We start from the raw sequence: 19,299 nt of genomic DNA, 5'->3' as shown, positions 1-19,299 counted from the left end.
ATATTCCCCAACCCCCTTAATTTCTCTTGGGGTTGCATTGAATCTGTAGACTGATTTTGAAAGTATGGCCATCCCATGAGCATACAAGGCCTTTCCATCTTCTAGCGTCTTTAATTTCTTTCTTCAGTATCCAAAGATTTCATTATAGAGGTCTTCCACTTCCTTAGCAAGGTTTAATTCAAGACATTTTTAACTTGGATTTTTAAAGTGCTATGAATGGGATTACTTTCCCTGATTTCTTTCTCGGTATATTTTTCATTTGTTTGTAAGAAGGCTACTGACTTTTATATGTCATTTTTGTATTCTGCCATTTTGTTGAAAGTATTTATCCTTTCTTTAGGTTTTCTGGTAGAGTCTTCAGAGTCTTTGATGTATAGAATTATATCATCTGTAAATAGGGATAATTTGACTTCTTCCTTTCTTTTACTTGCTTTATATTGTTCTAAGATTTTTCAGTACCATCTTGAGTAAGAGTCAGGAAAGCAGGAACCCTTGTTTTCTCCATTTAATATAATGTCAGCTACAGGCTTGCCATATACATTACTATGGTGAGATATGTTTCTTATATTCTGAGCTTCTTTGGATGTTTGACATGATTGATACTGATTTTGTCAAAAGCCTTCCATGCCTATCTCTTGTCATTTGATTTCTATTCTATAAAAAACAAAAGATCATGTGTGAAATTTATTGACATATTGAGCCAGCACTACATCTCTGGAACAAACCAGCTTGATCATGGTGAGTGGTTTTTTGATATATTATTGAATTGAGTTTGCAAGAATTTTTAAAGAAATTTTGCATAGATGTATATTTATATTGGAGATTGGTCAGCAATTTTTTATTTAGTTTTTTTTTAATCTGGTTTTAGTACCAGGCTGATACTAGCTTCATAGTTTGGTAATATAGCCTTCCTTTGCTAATTAATAGAATAGTTTGAGAAGCATTTGTGTTAGCATTTAATTGGAGGTCGGGTAATTTTTAATTGGTAGATATTTGATCACTGCTTCACTTATATTGCTTTCTACAAAGCTGCTCAATTTTTTAAATATCTTCATGATTTACTTTGGGTAGGTCATATACATATAGAAATCTATGTTTTATTTTAGTTTTCCAATTCATTAAACTATATGATTCCCCCCGCCCCCCGGAGCTGAGGACTGAACCCAGGGCCTTCACTGAGCTAAATCCCCAACCCAAGGTATATGATTCTTAAAGTAAGACCTAACAATTTTTTTGAAATTACATTAATGTATATGGAATTAGATCTCCTTACCCTCCAGTTTATTTACTTTGAGACTTTTCACGTTGATATTTTTGCATGTTTTCAGAACTTTATATGTGAATACCATATTTATATCATTTGATCCCTTCCTTTCCATCAAAATCCACCTATTTCCTCCCTCAAATTCACGTTTTTTCCCTTTAGTCCTTTGTAACCCTAACACATAACCCACCAACCCTAACTGTAAACTTTAATTCTCTAACCCTAACCCTTAACCATAAAGTAGCCCTAACCCCTAAATCTAACCTAACCCTAACCCCCTAACTGTGAGCCTGATCCTAACACCCCTAACCCCCCTAAAGCTAACCATAAAGTAACCCTAACCCTATCCCAACCCTTAACCTTAACCCATAACCCTAACCTAACCCTGTAACCCAAACCATTCCCTGCTGCCAACCTTGTATAGTAACTCTAACCAACACTAGCTTAAACCTAAACCTACATTCTGTATCAGTTGATACAATTCAACCACAAAAGGAAAGCTCTGTGGGACCCTGTGAATGGCACCCTGGTTTCTGGTTGAGCTAAGGTTTGAATCCCCGGTGACCCTGAAAGGGACGATAGGCGTTTCACCTGACCCTCAGGAAACCATGTCCATCACTAGATGCTGCCCTCCACAGATTTGTGACCATCAGTCATGTAAGGGGAACACCAAGTCCCTCCACAGGTAGAGGATGTCAGGTCTTGTAGCCTCAAGACAAATCTCCATTATAATGAGGTACCTAAAGGACTAGAGGTCTAGCCAATGAACTTTCCTTCCCAGACACTCCTCCCTTCAAAAGGTATTTAATCTCAGGTCCACCCTGAGAAGTCGGGTAAGGTCTTACTCATCCACTTCCCGCCATGACAATAAATGTCTTAAAGCCATGGACTGTCTCTTTTCATCAGGATCCGCCCTTGGGGAGCCGTATAGCTCTTCGCCTAGAGCCTAACCTACCTCAGGCCTTTCTGTGCTCCCAGTGGTGGCCACCACCATACTCAGGCCTACCACCACCAATGACTATCTCTGTTCTCAGCTCTACTGCAGCTTCCAGCATCACCCGGATGCCCAAGAGTCCAAAAGCCCAGCTCCTTGCAGGCCCAGGGACCCTGGAGCCAGATCCAGCTGTGTCCTGTACCTGACTGTGCTTCCTCCACACACCCACCCCAGCCTTGTTCAGCAGCTTCCCTACAAGCGTGACACCTGCCTGGTGGCAGCATGGTGTAAGTGGGCTCAAACTTCCCACATCCTGCCTCCCTGAGCACCTGACCCCAGTGGCAAAGCAGACACGGAACCCATAAACCTACAAAGCTCCTATTTCTAAATTCTGATTCATTGAAAAATTCAAGTATATTTTTTCATAGATGTTTTAAAATTTCAATATTAAAAGCTATGAGGTCAGATATAGATCAGTAGCTCTAACCCTTAAATCCTAAAGGCTTGATTACAATAAAAAAAAACTTGTCATTTGCATTGGTCTAGTGTTTTGAGGTATGTTATCAAGCAGACCTTATAACAAAAAGGCTTTACCATATTGAGTACATTCATAAGGTTTCTTCAGTCTGCATTCTTTTCTGCATTTGGAGATAACTGTGAAGGGCAAAGGCTTCCATTCATAGGAGTTTCCCTTCCATAAGAATACTTTCATTATGAGGACTACAGAAATGTGCAAAGGTCTTATCATATTCAATACACTCATAGGGCTTCTCTCCAGTGTGATTTCTTTCATGCCTTCAGTCTGAATTTGGGGTTTATTGCTGTGAAAAGACACCACAACCAAGGCAACTCTTATAAAAGACAACATTTAATTGCGGATGCCTCACAAATTCAAAGGTTCAGTCCATTATCATCAAGGAGGGAAGCATGGCAGTGTCCAGTGCTGGAAGAGCCATAAAGCCCAACCCCACAGTGACACAACTCCTCAAATAAGGCCACATCTTCTAGTAGTGCCACTTTCCCATTGGTCAAGCATATCCAAACCACCACCGTTGAAGATCACTGTGACTGGCAAAGGCATCACCACATAGGTTACATACATGAGTTCTTTTATATATTTGGAGATTACTTGGTAATGAAAAGGCTTGACTTCAGTGGTAACATTCACAGGGTTTCTCTCCAGCATATATTCGTCTATGAATTTGGAAAGTACTGATCTGAAATGACTTTACCATTCTGATTGCATTCACAGGGTTTTCTCTCCAGTATGTGTTCTTTTATATCTTTGGAGATACCTTTGGCTCTCTTTACTGTATGAATTATTTCCTGCCTTTGAAGTTGGACATGAAAGGGATTTACCACACTGATTACATTCATAAGGCTTCTTCTCTCCAGCACATTCTTTTCATGTATTTGGAGACTATGGTATTGTGAAAAGGATTTATCACATTCATTATATTTCCAAGGTTTCTCCAGTATGCTTTCTTTTATGCTTTTGGAGATTAATAGGTTGTGAAAAGGCTTTACCACATTGACTACATTCATAGGGTTTCTCTCCAGTATGCATTCTTTTATGGTTTTGAAGAGTACTATAACATGCAAAGGCTTTACTACATTGATTACATTTATAGGGCTTTTCTCCAGTATGCTTTTTTTTATGTATCTGAAGATAATTATGATATGCAAAGGCTTTACCACATTGATCACATTCATAGGGTTTTTCTCCAGTATGTGTTCTTTTATGGTTTTGAAGACTATTGTGACAGGCAAAGGCTTTACCACATTGATTACATTCATAGGGCTTTTCTCCAGTATGTCTTCTTTTATGGTTTCGGAAATTACTATGATATGCAAAGGCTTTACCACACTGATTACATTCATAGGGTTTCTCCCCAGTATGTGTTCTTTTATGGATTTGAAGATAACCATGATATGCAAAGGCTTTACCACATTGATCACATTCATAGGGTTTCTCTCCAGTATGTGTTATTTTATGTATTCTGAGATTATGTAGATTTGAATAGAATTTACCACATTGATCACATTCATAGGGTTTTTCTCCAGTATGTGTTCTTTTATGGTTTTGAAGAGCATTGTGACAGGCAAAGGCTTTACCACATTGATTACATTCATACGGTTTCTCTCCTGTATGTGTTCTTTTATGGTTTTGAAGATTACTGAAGCATGCAAAGGCTTTACCACATTGATTACATTCATAGGGTTTTTCTCCAGTATGTGTTCTTTTATGATTTTGAAGAGTACTATGACATGAAAAGGCTTTACCACATTGACTACATTCATAGGGTTTCTCTCCTGTATGTGTTCTCTTATGTATTCGAAGATAATTATGATATGCAAAGGCTTTACCACATTGATTACATTGATAGGGTTTCTCTCCAGTATGTGTTCTTTTATGGTTTTGAAGACTACTGTGACATGCAAAGGCTTTATCACACTGATTACATCCATACGGCTTCTCTCCAGTATGTGTTCTTTCATGAATTTGAAGTCCGCCATGATTTGTAAAGGCTTTACCACATTGCTTACATTCATAAAGTTTCTCTCCAGTATGTGTTCTTTCATGACTTTGAAGACTACTATGACATGCAAAGGCTTTATCACACTGATTACATTTATAGGGTTTCTGTCCACTATGTGTTCTTTTATGGCTTTTAAGAATACATGGTTGTGAATAGGAATTACCACATTGATTACATTTATAAGGCTTCTCTCCACTATGTGTTCTTTTATGGTATTGAAGACTACTGATAGATGCAAAGGCTTTACCACACTGATTACATTCATAGGGCTTCTCTCCAGTATGTATTCTTTTATGTATTCGGAGACTACTGTGACATAAAAAGGCTTTACCACATTGATTACATTCATAGGGTCTCTCTCCAGTATGTGTTCTTTTATGGATTTGGAGATGACTAGAACATACAAAGGCTTTACCACATTGATGACATTCATAGGGTTTTTCTCCAGTATGTGTTCTTTTATGTATTTGGAGATGACTCTGTCGTGAAAAGGCTTTATCACATTGATTGCATTTGTAAGGTTTCTCTCCAGTATGAATTCTTTCATGCCTTCGAAGCTGACCATGGCATGCAAAGGCTTTAGTACACTGCTTACATTCATAGGGTTTCTCTCCAGTATGTGTTCTTTTATGTATTTGGAGATAACTGTATCGAGAATAGGCTTTATCACATTGATTACATTCATAGGGCTTCTCTCCAGTATGTGCTCTTTTATGTATTTGGAGATAACTGTGATGTGAAAAGGCTTTGTCACATCGATTACATTTGTAGGGTTTCTCTCTAGTACGTGTTCTTTTATGTATTTGGAGACTGCTGTGTAAAAAGGATTCACCATATTGAATACCTTTACAGAGTTTCTCTCCAGTAGTACTTCTTTCATGCCTGCAAAGATAATTGGAACATGTCAAAGCTTTACCACATTCATTATACTGATGAATCTTTTTATCTATAGAAATTAATTCTACAATTCAGCCTAGTTGTGAAGAGGAATCAGATCTTAAGGTTTTATCACTCTGTTTACACTCATGGTTCCCCCCTCATTATGGGTTGCTTTGCTTCTTTGAAGACACCTGTAATGGTAAGAGTGTTTATTACATGGCTCATATCTGTAGTGTCCTTTTTCTCTATGAGGTCTTTCACATATCTGAAGAGAACTGAAAGAACTCAGGGGTTTACCACACAGAGTGCATTCATAAATTTCTTATTATCCTATAGTGCAAAATACACTACATTTGCATATAGAACTTACAATGGAAACTGGCCAGAGAAAATTTTCCACATTCCTAGTACTCAGGAATTTTCTTCAGTGCCAGTTTGTGGATATATTCCCATTGAAAATGGAAAACTAATTATTAGCTTGTATCAGACTGAGGAAGTCTACTCAAATGGGGAATATCTTCTAATAGTTCTGGGAGAGAGAGAGGTACACTGCTTCTTTCAATAGCCCTGTGCTCACATGGCTTGCATCCAGTGGGAGGCATGATATACTTATTAAAAGAAGGATAAGAAATGAAGATTTCCACATTGCATTCACACAGTTTGACATTTTCTTCATCAAAGACATACGGTATGGGGATTAAGGTTTCTCCCTAACAACATTCTTGACTCTCATAAACTGCCCCTCTCACTAACCTTAGCAGTGTTACTACAGGTATATGAGCAACACCAACTTTAGGATGGAATATTTCCTTACTAGAGGGTTTTGGACATATGCACCTGTTCAATGTTTATGTTTTGCAATATGTGAGTATTATGGGGTTGGGGATTTAGCTCAGTGGTAGAGCGCTTGCCTAGGAAGCGCAAGGCCCTGGGTTGGGTCCCCAGCTCCGAAAAAAAGAACCAAAAAAAAAAATATGTGAGTATTATGAGTCTAAATAGTTTGTCAGGTCTACAGGGCAGTTGCAATGTGGCTAGTAAATGGTAATTTCTGATGAGGCATTATTTCCTTTTTTCTCAGAGGAATGCCTTGCAAACACAAATCAGACACCTGACACTGAGGTTCATGGATTTTTGAGAATTTAATAATCATCAACATACTTAAAGAAGTGTTACATATACTGCTGTTTTCCTTTAAAATGTCCAGGACACATTAAAAATTCTTCAGAAGCATATTTATACCAACTTACACATGAAAATTACCTTGCATGTCTTCTAGAACTTTGACAATGTTCTTCAATATTATGGTCTTCCCAGTTATAGCCTAAAATACAGTACCAGAAAAGGTATGAATTATTGTTGTAAATTGGGAAAATGTAACTTACTATCTTCACTGAACCTGACTTATTCACCTCATTCTTCCTCGTTCTCAATTGAAATTACAGAGGAACGCAGTAACAAACATTTGTTCTCTTATCTGAAAAACCGAAAGAAAACGCAGTGTCTTACCTATAGCAGTGAGGTTGCTGTAGGTCTCCACCATCACATCTTTGTAGAGATTCTTCTGTGAAGGATCCAGCAAAGCCCATTCTTCTCGAGTGAAGCTTACATGCACATCATCATAGGTTACTGCACTCTAAAACATCCCATACATGTGTATAACAGAAACCATAGACCCAACAACACTGTAAACGTATACTTCATTACAATATATTCATATAATTCTGCTAGTTCCTCCACTTATTTATTGACCTAGAGGTGTTAATATAAGTCATCTCAGAAGTAAACTGAATAACGATGTTCACCTATGTCATTGCTTCACTCTTTGAGTAGGATATATAGCCTTGCAGGAGAAATGCTGAGAGAGAGACAGAGACAGAGACAGAGACAGAGAGATACACAGACAGACAGACAGAGACAGTGTGTGTGTGTTTCCACCTTTAATCCTAGCATTCAGGAGGCAGAGGCAGGTGTATTGCATTGAGTTGGATGCTGGCCTGTGTATCCAGGACAAACAGAGGTACATTTCAAGACCCTATCTCCCCTGTAAAAATCAAACAAACAAGAAAGAAAAAAGAACTGAGGTTTTTACTGAAGTTCCCTCGAAGAATTGTACATTCATTCCAGTTCTGTATTTATCTTCCAGAATCCTGAAGTGCCCCAGTTGAAACTAACATTAATGAGATTTTATTAAAAGGGGATCCATGTTTAAATAGCTACAGACGGACAGATGAAAATATTAGCAATGTAAAGGTTGATCCTAGGCTTAGCAGGAGGGAGTGGCTCCCTTAAGGCATCTTCTTAGGCTTCCAATCCTGAGCAAGGGCCTTCTCTTTCATGGTGATAATCTCTTTGAAAATTTAGGGATCTGTTTCAGCTTTGGCTGCCATGTTTTTTCTCTACAAAACAGACTTTGCATTTATTTCTGCCCACTTGTTTCTGTTTTTTGTTTGTTTGTTTGTTTTTTCACTATAATCCTGAAGGAGTCACTGGTAATACTCATCCAAGATATTCAATATTCAGTCTAAGAATTGAGTTGGATTCATTATGTTTTAACTCTATCTGCCTTAATTTCCCACGGCATGGGCAGAATAAGAAAGATTTGGAGTCAAAATACCACACAAATGACCTCTAGCTAAATTTTTCATGGCGTCTATCTTTGACTGAAATCCTATGACTTGAACTTCTGTCTGCTTTACTGGCAATGCTCCAACTTTCCAGGTGCTACAAGAACAGCTGATTAGGCTCTGACTACAGCTTTCTATGCTGTTTGCCATCTCAAGTCCTGATATTTTCTACATTCCTCCAAAAGAGAACATTCCCAGGTTCTGTCCAGCAACAAAATCACTTGTTGTGTACCTTCTTTTGTTGTCTTTTTGTTCTAGCTCGCTACTCTGCTGCTGCTGTGATTGAATCCTCTCAGCAAAGGCATCTCAGGTAATGAACAGGTTCACTTGTTGGGTCCTGTCAGATCACAGTCCATCATTTTGGGAGCTTAGGATCAAAACTCAAGCTTCAATAATGAAGGCAAAAACCATGGACAAACACTGTGTCCTGCCTTGCCCCCTTGCTTGGTCCCTGTCTCACGCGCAGCCAGCTCTCTTACCCAGCCCAGGCCCACTTGCTTAGGGATCCTGCCACCCTCAGTGGAAGAGCCTTCCCACATCAATCATCACCCCATACAATCTCTCACTGACACAGCAGCCAGCCATTTTGATGAGGGCCATGCCCCCAAGTGAGGCTCCCTCAGATGACTGTGGGCTCTAAAATGTTCATGACTGAAGCTAATTAGGACACAGAGACAATAATATGTGATAAAGTTTTTTAAAACCCAAATTCAATGTGTTAACCATATCAATCACTTCAGTAGCAAAGCCCCAAACATTGGTGATGGCAAGAACTGGAAAGCACAGATTTGCCAAGGAATGAGGAGAGGCCTTCAGGATCAGGAAGAGGAAACTGAAACTGTTTCTCCACAGAAAGTCCCCAAACTATCAAAAACCCGAGAAACTCATAACACAATATAGTAAGTGTTCAGAAGAAAAAGAAACAAACCAAACCAAAACCAAAACCAAAAACAAACAAACAAAAAACAAAAAAAAAAAAACCAAAAACAAAAAACAAACCACAAAACAGGTGAAGGTCTGTTTCCCAGGGAAACAATAATATAATAAGATTATAATGAATAAAAATCACACACCATAGATGGCACCATTGATAAAAGAGAACAGAAAGATAGACGTATAAGACTTTTAAATACTCCTCTGTGCACTCTTTTCTCCTCTTTGTCAGAAAAGGATTGGAAGTGGCACAAAGCCAGTCAATTGGACAAAGGCAGCGTAAGGAATGGCAGCTTAAGGTTTACTTTTTATTTTTATTTTCTTACCAAATCCACATTGTATAGAGGCCTAATATGCAAAATATATAAAGACCTCAAGGAAATAGATGTTCTAAACCAAAAAAATCCAACTAAAAAGTGGGGTATATATGTAAACAGAGAATTCTGAACAGAAGACTCTCAAATGGCTGAGAAAGACCTAAAGAAATCTTCATCTTAGTCATTAGGGAAATGCCAATAAAATACTTAGAGAATCCATCCTACATGTGTCAGAATGGCTAAGATCAATAATACACGTGCAGCTCATGTTGGCCAGGATACAAGAAAGGGGAATAATGCTCCAGTGCTTGTGGGAGTGCAAACTACTATAACCACTATGGAAATCAACACTTCCTCAGGAAACTTAGACCTCAATTCCCAGCTATACCACTCTTTGGGATCTATCCAAAAGGTGCTCCATCCTACTATAAGACACTCGCTCAACTGTGGTCATAGCATAGTCATACTAGCCAGAAACTGGAAACAAGCTAGACATTCTTCAATTGAAGAATGGATAAACAAAATCTGGCACATTTACATATCACTCCACTGTTTTTTTGTTTTGTTTTGTGTTTTTCTTTTCTTTCTTTTTTTTTTCTGTTTTTTTTTTTCAGGAGCTGGGGACCGAACCCAGGGCCTTGCGTTTGCCTAGCACTGAGCTAAATCCCCAACCCGTTTTGTTTTTTTAATGACATCATGAATTTACAGGCAAGTGAATACAACTAGAAAACAAAAATCACCCTAAGTGACACAACCCTGACCCAGAATGACAGATATGGTATGCGTTCACTTATAAGTGGATATTATCTATTAGGTAAATCTAATCAAGCTACACTAACAAACCTAGAGAGGTTAGGTAAAGAGGAGAGCTATGGGGTGGGGAAGCATGGATCTCTCTCTAAAGGGGAAATAGAATAGTTTCTGTGAGTAGCCTGGGGTTTGATGGGAACAGGAGTGGGAGGGATCAGGTGGGGGTAGGGGGTGGATGAAGGGAGAGAGCACACTACAGGGAGAAAGAGATGGAATCAGGGGTTATTAAGGAGTATAGAAACCCAGTGTAATGGCAACTTCCTGGAATCCATGAGGGTGACCCTAACCAGGACTCATAATGGAGGATACAGAGGCTGAACTGACCATCCTTTGACACCAGGCAGGGCTTCAATGTTCAGAATGGGTGACATTCAGTTGAGCTGTTGGCCAAGGTGGTCCCTTGAGGATCCCTAAACAACTCATGATGATGCTAGGACAAAACTTGGCTCTTTGAAAACTGACAGCAGGGCCCCATCGCTGAGGACAAATTCTACACAGCCCCACTGAATGTGAGGTCAAGCTTCACCCTACGTTCTAGTCTCTTGGAGGAGAGAAGGTACTCGACAGAGAAGGCTACAGAAAGAGAAACCTGGACACCAACCCAGCTACGAAAACCCTCTACCGAAAATTGGTTCTTCATGCAAGATGTGCTGGGGCATGAAGGGACAAACTTGTTTGAGTGGCCAACCCACGTTTGGTTTAACTTGAGGCCCAGACATGAAGAGGACACATGAGTAACATTGTCTGGATTTCCAGGAACCTTACAGAGACTTAAATGGCAAGCATGGGGCCAGCATGGGTCTGTGCCATGTGCCAGGTCCTCTGCTGATGCTATGGCTGTCAGCTTGGTGTTTTTGTGGTCTCCTAACAGTGGGAACATCTCTGACTCTTTTGCTTGATCCTGGGACTCTTTTTCTCTTATTGGTTTGCTTTGTCCAGTCTCAATATGAAGGCTTTCACCTTGTCTTTTTCTATCTTGTTTTGTCCTGTTTGGCTGTCCTCTCTTGGAGGTCTGCTGCTCTCTGAAGAGGAAATGGGGATGTGGGGTGGATCTAGGGGAGAGGAGGATAGGAGAGGTGGGAGGTAGCTGGGAGGATTGGCGGGAGGGGAAACAGTGGTCAGGATATACTGTATGAGAGAAGAATCTGTCTTCAATTAAAACATCAATTCAATATTGCTTAAAAGAAAATGCAAAGAAGGGAAGCAATAATGAACAAAGAAAAGTGAAATAGTGAAGACAGGAGAGACAGCATGAATCTGACAGACACAGTTCTCCCGCTGTCTGTGTGGAGGGTGACCATCACACAGGAGTGTAAAAGTATCTTTTATTTGCCTGATGTAACTGTAATCTCAGAGGCTTACTTTTCATCTGCTAACCTAGGCCTAGTCCTGGAAGCTTCTAGGCTCTGTGCAATCTTATCTAGGTCTAGAATGTTTTCAGCCTCTGAGACTTAACTCCTAAATAAACTCACCCTTTCTTTCTGAACTCTGGCTGGCTGTTCTGGCTCTAAACTCTCCACGTTATTCAAACTGACTTCTTTCACTTCTGACTGAATCGCTCTGAAAACTAACTCTAGTTTTCTGCTTTAACCTTCGGGCTCCTCCTCATTCCCTGGCTTGTTCTATCTTCACCTGTGTCTAGCTTGTTCTCTCTTTAACCTTTTTTTGTAAAACTGTCCGGGTAAAACTGCCTCCTGCTCTCACCCTCTGCACCTTCCTCCTATGTTGCCTCTCTCCTGTCTTCTCTAGAGCTGGGCTTATCCTATTCTGTCACATCTTTCTCTAATTCATTAGGCATCACTTTCAAACACAGGTGCTTCCTTCTAAAACTAACTTTACCTTCAGTGCTTGGGTTTACAGTTGTGTACTAAGGGTGTGTCTGTATTCCAGCCAGAGGGATCAAAGGTGTGTGCTATGGGTTGAATTACATCACAACTAGACACATTTTTCCTAGTAATTAACACAATCTTGGGGTTCACAATCTGACCAAATACCTTCAACACAGGAGTTCACGACAAACTTATTCTTGGGCCCACTCTAGATCTGTGAAATCAGAAATTTTCCTCTCAGCAATATGAAATACGTATCGGGCAGGAAACAAAAGCAGTCAATTTCTTGTGTTAACTTTCGCTCATTTGGACTATGGAATTACAGACCTTTCTGTTCATCCCATTCTAAAGGAATACTCTTATTTCATTTCAAGAAAAACTAATGTTAGAATAACTATTCAAATAATAAAGATAAATATTCGATGTTATACAGAATCAATACATTAGACAAAGTGGTGCACAAAAATGTTAAAACATTCTTCAAAGCAAAAATAAAAGTATTACTATCTGAGATTGGTTATTTAATCCAGAGAAAACAAAGAGGTGAGTCAGTTATCTAAGACTTTTACATGTTTGTTCAACTGTAATTTATCATTAGTATTTAAACTCAAACAAAACAGCCAATCTGCTTCTTAACCTCACTTTTGCTTCCTCACTTAGCAGGACTCATTGGCAGAAAGCTCTCATGCCATCCAAGTAAAGCCACTTTCTGCATTTTTACAGTGTACCATAATAGCACATTTGCTTCTCATCTATAACAACTCTTGCTACGCTTGATATTTCATTTCTCTTCTGCACATAACGTTCTAAAAGAACATTAGAAAAACCCTTTGAAGGTGACTGACTCAGCCAGATTCCGTGCTTTCCGTCTATGGCTGTGTGCAGTGTAGATAAGATGGCTGCAGCTCTCACATCATCTGACAATAAGAGTGCAGTAAAGATTAAAATCAGACGGGAGACAGAAGTGGTTGACACTGCTTACGCTGTGATCATACAGTTTTATCACCAATATAGCACTGACTGTGAACGTCTTTACAAGTGCATGATCCTTTTTTTTTTTTTTTTTTGGTTCTTTTTTTCGGAGCTGGGGACCGAACCCAGGGCCTTGCGCTTCCTAGGCAAGCGCTCTACCACTGAGCTAAATCCCCAACCCCACAAGTGCATGATTCTTTAACCACTGCTATTGTCTCCATTCCTTTAGCTCAGTGTCCTCCTGAGGCACCTAGCTTGTCCTCAACAAATGAGCACTGAGGTGATTTTCATATTTCCACCACTATGAATACAACTGCAATGAACGTGACAATTCTGACGCTTCTCAATGCTAATTTCTACTGCATAGAAAATATACGGAGATTGCTGGGATCCATGTCAACTCTGCCATTTTTATGAGAACTCTGTACAATGGAGTTGCTTGGGTATAGGTACTATGCCCAAATGTATCAGAATATACACATTAAATATGTGTAATTTTACACCAACTGTAACAGTACAATGTGCTTTTAACCAATTTTGATATCTGGAAAATCCCAACTTACTGTTGTTAGAGAATATTTTGCATTCCAATACACAATCCTTAACTGACAAAATAGTGAAAATTAAATAAACACAAACTTCACATCTCCCACTCAACTAACTCAGTGACCCCTAAACTGTGACTTTCCAACCCTCTAGCTACTTCTGATCTCTCTTCAACAAAGGCCCCATGCTCTAAAGCTCTCTCTGTATGGAGGTGATCAGCTGCTCTGTCTGTGAAGCTCCCCATGCCTCCTGTGATCTCACCCAAACCCAGCCACACTGAGCCCACACAGAAAACAATGTTGAGGGATAATTTAATGTCTGTTTCCTGACACGTGGATTATGCCACATGATGTGGGATCTGCCTTGCTCACCTGCACACCGCCATGCACACCTGAGAAACTTCTGCATATCAGAAACTCAGTTCGTACCCTGAACTTCCCTGAATCACACCATTCATTGCAGCCAGTGGTAGTGGAAATGTTAAAGGATTTTAATCAAATATTGCTGAAGGATGATCCCCATCACCTCCTTCCTACCAGTTTCAAAATGATTTATACAATTTATCACACAGATCTAAATGTGAAATGCAATGTTCAAAACTTCTAGAAACCAGACCTTTGGTTTCTGAAATCTGTCTTCCCACTGTACACCAAAAGCAGTGCTTGTGTGTGCACACTGGGCAGTGATGTTATAAGTGATACAGCTTCCTAGGGCCAGAGCTGCAGAGCCTCCTCCCCCACAGGGAATCCACACCCAGGCTGGCTCAGAGGCCAAGGCCCTCTGCCCAGGCCACCACATGTACCAACTGCACCACAGTCTGGTTCACAGTCCACGTCAGTCCCATCAGACTGGACCCTCATAGCTTAGCCAACCTGTTCTTCCTGATGGCTGCCACAATCACTGTTGTGCGGCATGGCATGTGGGCTCCCTCACAGCTCTCTGATGAACTGCATCAGAGGAGAATAAGAAAGAACCTGCAAGGTCCCTCCTACAGGTGCTTTCCTTTTTTTTTTTTTTTTGTTCTTTTTTTCGGAGCTGGGGACCGAACCCAGGGCCTTGCGCTTCCTAGGCAAGCGCTCTACCACTGAGCTACATCCCCAACCCCTACAGGTGCTTTCCTGATTGCTAGCCTGGCCACAGGGCAGTAGCAGCTCCCCTACTGGAGGAGTAGAGATTAAATGACTCAGACAGCTCTTCCACCCCACCCTACAGGCAGACAGAATCTTTAGTAGAATCTTCTACCCTCCCAGGTCACCTGCTCATCTTTGAAGACACGGGGTCCTTGGTGTGCACATCCCATTACACACTCAATGTCCAGTGCAGCCATAACCTTTGCTTCAGAGCTGGGAAGTGCTGCACCCAAACTTCAGTCAAACTCAAACAGTAACAACTGAAGCAAAAGGTGGCTATGAATTTGAAATCAAGAAACAGAAACTGGGAGGTAAATAAAAAAAAAATTGGAAAGAACATGGCTGCCCCTAGGTACAGTGGAATGGAAAGTTTATTATAGATAAAAGGGAGAGCATAGTGAGGGGCAGGGACATCTGGGAGAGTCCACGGTGGACGTGACCCACAGCCATGTCAGGAGATGGTGGACGGGAAGGGGGAGCCAGGCTAAGAGGTCAGGAGGGTAAATGATAGATGAAAAAGACCAGGTAATCAAATTACTTAAGGAAGGGCCGCTGAGACAAGAGCAACACAATCCCTAAACTAGAGGGCGGATATACCAGCCATACCTGTGACAGGTAGGGACTGAGGGATGCTTGGGAGAACCTGACAGCCAGGTCCACTCGGATTTGTTAAACATTCAGAGAAAAGAGAAGTTGAAATGATTTAATTATAATCTCAAAGTTTTTTTAAAAGTTGAACCAGGCTCTATGTTCCAATATTCTCCAGCGATTAGACATGTGTACTACAGCACACCAAGTACACTCACAACTTCCCTCTCAGGCTGTGCACCTTCAGACAGGAAAAATAGCTTTCCTGTTAGGTACAGCCATGCCGGTTTGTCAGGATCTTCTGTGTTGGGTGAACTAGTGTAACTACAATAATATGGTTTCTGGAAATAAGTTCAGATCCTTACTTAGATACTTGACTGTCCTGCTCTATGAAAATGGCTATTTTGGGGCTGGAGAGATGGCTCAGCGGTTAAGAGCACTGACTGCTCTTCCAGAGGTCCTGAGTTCAATTCCCAGCAACCACATGGTGGCTCACAACCATCTGTAATGAGATCTGATGCCCTCTTCTGGTGTGTCTGAAGACAGTTACAATGTACTCAGTGTACTCATATAAATAAATAAATAAACCTTAAAAAAAAAGAAAAAGAAAATGGCCATTTTGGACTTTTATTGCTCATCTAAAATTGATTATCTGACTACCCACTGCTAATGCCAACTACTTTCACAGCAGGAAAGCTCTCACCTTCCTTCCTTCCTGGCCTGGCCTGTCCCTTCTGTGCTGTGAGTACAACAGCTTCAAAGGTGGACAATGAACTCAATTCTTTTACACTGGTCCCTCTTTATTTCTAATTCTCCTGTAAATGTCAGGGAGTCAGGAACACACTTATTTTCTGGTCTCTCTTCCTCCTCAATGATTGGTCAGGGCCCAGCCCAGAGGAATTGCAGCACTGTCTTCCAGGCCCTGGACAGGGGAGGAAGGATTAGGTGTTCAAAACAGGTCTTAACTACATAGCATGAGGCAAGCCTGAGCTACAGAAGAGATTGCTCTAAGTAGAAACAAATAAAACACTTGAGAAAAAGGGATAAAATTCTAAATGACCTGGAGTCATTGGAGAAAAGAAACAAACAAGAGATTGGAACAATGATGCATTAAGAAAATGAAAATTAAAGAGCAATACCGACAATTGACTTCTTAAAAGGTAAATATAACTGAAAAAGGAACGTATAGCTATACTGACTGTAAAAAAGAACAGGCCGGGGCTGGGGATTTAGCTCAGTGGTAGAGCACTTGCCTAGGAAGCACAAGGCCCTGGGTTCGGTCCCCAGCTCCGAAAAAAAGAACCCCCCCAAAAAAAGAACAGGCCATTCCCTAGTAGATGAAATGGCTACAACCAAAGGCCTGTGTCTCAACTCTCTGAGCTGACTTAACTGTGTCAATAGAGATCCATATCTCCATAAGACAGTCCCCTCACTGGTAATTCAGTATTCATTGGCTCATCACAACCTCCTCAAATTGTACACCCACCAATCTGGTCTGTTTTCACTAATATCCATGAATTAATACATGCCATGAATTTACAAAACCACCACCCTGCCTGAATCAGGTTCTTCTTCACAATGGTGAGTGACCCCTGCAGCTGACTCCCTTAAACTTTAGTCTGTGATGTAGCCATTGCCTACCCTGTTTCACCCTGCAGTGCACACAGTAAAGTGTTGCTCCTGTTCTGGTCTGAAGGCAGAAGCCATCAAATAGTGCTACACAAGGGGAAGTCAGGGTATCTCAAGAACATTCCTGGCCAAGCCTTTAGTGGCCTTGGGACTGATAACCACAGCCCCATGCACTGGGAAGAGCTATGTTCTCAGAATCTGATGCAACCCCTCCCTTAGATTCTGGCCCCAGGCTCTCCTAGGCATATTCTTGGTTTTAGAGAAAGAGCTCTGTTTTATCTCCATACCTGAGAGCCTTCGGGAAAGCTCCCAAGGCCTAGGCCCAAGAGTTACTGCTCTGCCAAATATAGTTACTGGGTTTCAGAAGGAGCTATGCCATTCTCTGTACGTGGGGACCTCAGGGAAAGAAAGTCTGGTTTTATGTTTTCTTTTTTTTTTTTTTTTTTTTTTTTACCTTTTCAAATGGTTATAACCAGGTATCATCCTGCCTTGTGGCAGAACTATGCTGTTCTCAGGAAGAAAACTGAACCTTTAGGGCACACCGGGCCTTACTGTTACTGTGATCCTGTAAGGCCTCATCTAGCAGCTTGTTAGAGGCCTGCTCTCTGACATGAGGATGGGCCTGGTGGCTGGTTGTAAATCAGGGTTGTTTCCTTTGTTATGGCTTGGAACCGTATTTCTAGACATCCTGGTGAACAAACGTGTATCCTAGCATTCTAATCTCTAACAGGCCTGGTTAGCACACTGCTTACCTGTGGGGTGTTTTACAGGCAGCCCTCCCTCAGGTAAATTCTACTTGGTGTGAACGAAGTATTAGTAAATACTAATTCTAATCTCCTAAGTATTAGTAAATCCTTTAAATCGCCAATTCTACTCTTTTACATCACAGCTTAAAGTGCACTGCTACCCAAAACATGAGATGCTTTTTAGCATCTCCACAAAATTAACTCCAAACGGATGGTACACCTTCATGTTAAATGCTGGGAAAGAACTTGTAGAAACTAGGGGGCGGGGTCCGAGCTTGGCATCCCGCCAAGGCTATTTCTTCACACGAGCCACTGTTCCAAGTGCTCTGCAGACTCAGCCCCCACGTGAAGTTATTCAGAGGCTACCTGTTGGTCCGGCGAGCGGCTAGGACCACAAAGGACCTCACAGGTGGCCGCCGGTTCCCACCCAGTTCCCGGAGAGACCCACCGCACCAGCTCCCGCTGCTCAGCCTCCTGCTGCTCCCCGTTGTTGGCAGTGACCCTGTGCTCACCATGTCGCAACTTCGGAGCTTGTCCGAGCGCCCAGCAGCAGGGCTCACGGCACAACACACGGAGTCATTCAAGCCCGCTCAGCTACTAAACGGAACCTGCCGCACGGCGCCCGGAAGAACCCGCCTCCTCTTCGGACTTACAGGTCCGCCTGAAGGCTCTCATTGGTCAGTACGTCTTGAGTGACATGAGCATCTCCCTTAGGTTTAGACTGTGCTGAGGCAGGCAGCACAGTGAGGGGATCCTGGCTTAGACTTCCAGTCCAGGACTAGACCCTTTTCAGATCTGCAGGGACTTGCATTTCAGCAGCACTTGCTCCTGTCTCCCACCCAGCCCCCGGGAGGATTAACCACTCAGCTTCCACTGCTCAGCAGCCTGCTCCTGCCCTTTGTGGGCAGTGACCCTGTGCTCACAAGGTCCAGACTTCAGAGTTCCCTTCACAGCACTCAGTAGGCACTTCCCCTTCTTTCTGGAATCAAGGCGGTTAGCTTGCATAGCCCCCTTACTCAACTTGCAGTGGAGTTATTAATCTGTCCCACAAGTGGAAGGGTGCCCAGAATAATAATAGTTAAAGAGATTTTTAAGACAAAAATTTGTTTAGTGGCTTCATGCTGGGTTCAGGTAAACAGCAGCTACTTCTCACCTGGTAGGTGAGACAAGCCTGGGAGAAAAGCAGGAAACAGGTGACAAACACTGAGGAGCACTATTGGCAGCCAGCACATTGTCCTCTGTGGAAAGGTGAAAACAAAATACTAACGAACAAACAACAACAACAACAACAACAACAACACACACACACACACACACACACACACACACACACACACACACACACACACAGAGAAAACCTTGCTAGCCAGAAGTAGGGCAAGCAGACACAGAGAGAAAGCGCTATAATCCTCAATGTCCTTTATATATGTAGGCTGACACCAGAAGCTGTGGCCTAGATTAAAATCCTCCCCAAATACATACTGGAGAGAAACCGTATGAATATAATCAATGTGGTAAGTCCTAGTCACAACCATGGTGATCTCAAAATCCAAAAAAG

At 41.4% G+C, this 19,299-nt stretch overlaps 1 protein-coding gene across 1 annotated transcript; it reads right to left on the bottom strand.

Annotated features, from left to right (window-relative positions):
* Positions 1–3,048: 3,048 nt before the first annotated feature.
* Positions 3,049–18,351, bottom strand: Zfp950l11 (zinc finger protein 950 like 11). The gene is given in 6 exon segments (XM_087575094.1): positions 3,049–3,419; positions 3,545–3,584; positions 3,669–5,620; positions 6,878–6,938; positions 7,124–7,250; positions 18,254–18,351. Coding segments are annotated over 6 exon segments (2,376 nt in total). The 5' UTR covers positions 18,257–18,351; the 3' UTR covers positions 3,049–3,226.
* Between the last annotated feature and the right edge of the window lie 948 nt (positions 18,352–19,299).

Source organism: Rattus norvegicus, chromosome 10, assembly GCF_021556685.1.
Source record: "Rattus norvegicus strain SHRSP/BbbUtx chromosome 10, alternate assembly SHRSP_T2T, whole genome shotgun sequence".
Lineage (NCBI taxonomy): Eukaryota > Metazoa > Chordata > Mammalia > Rodentia > Muridae > Rattus > Rattus norvegicus.
The sequence above is the reverse complement of the archived record's forward strand: the minus strand, read 5'-3'. Positions and strand labels throughout refer to the sequence as shown.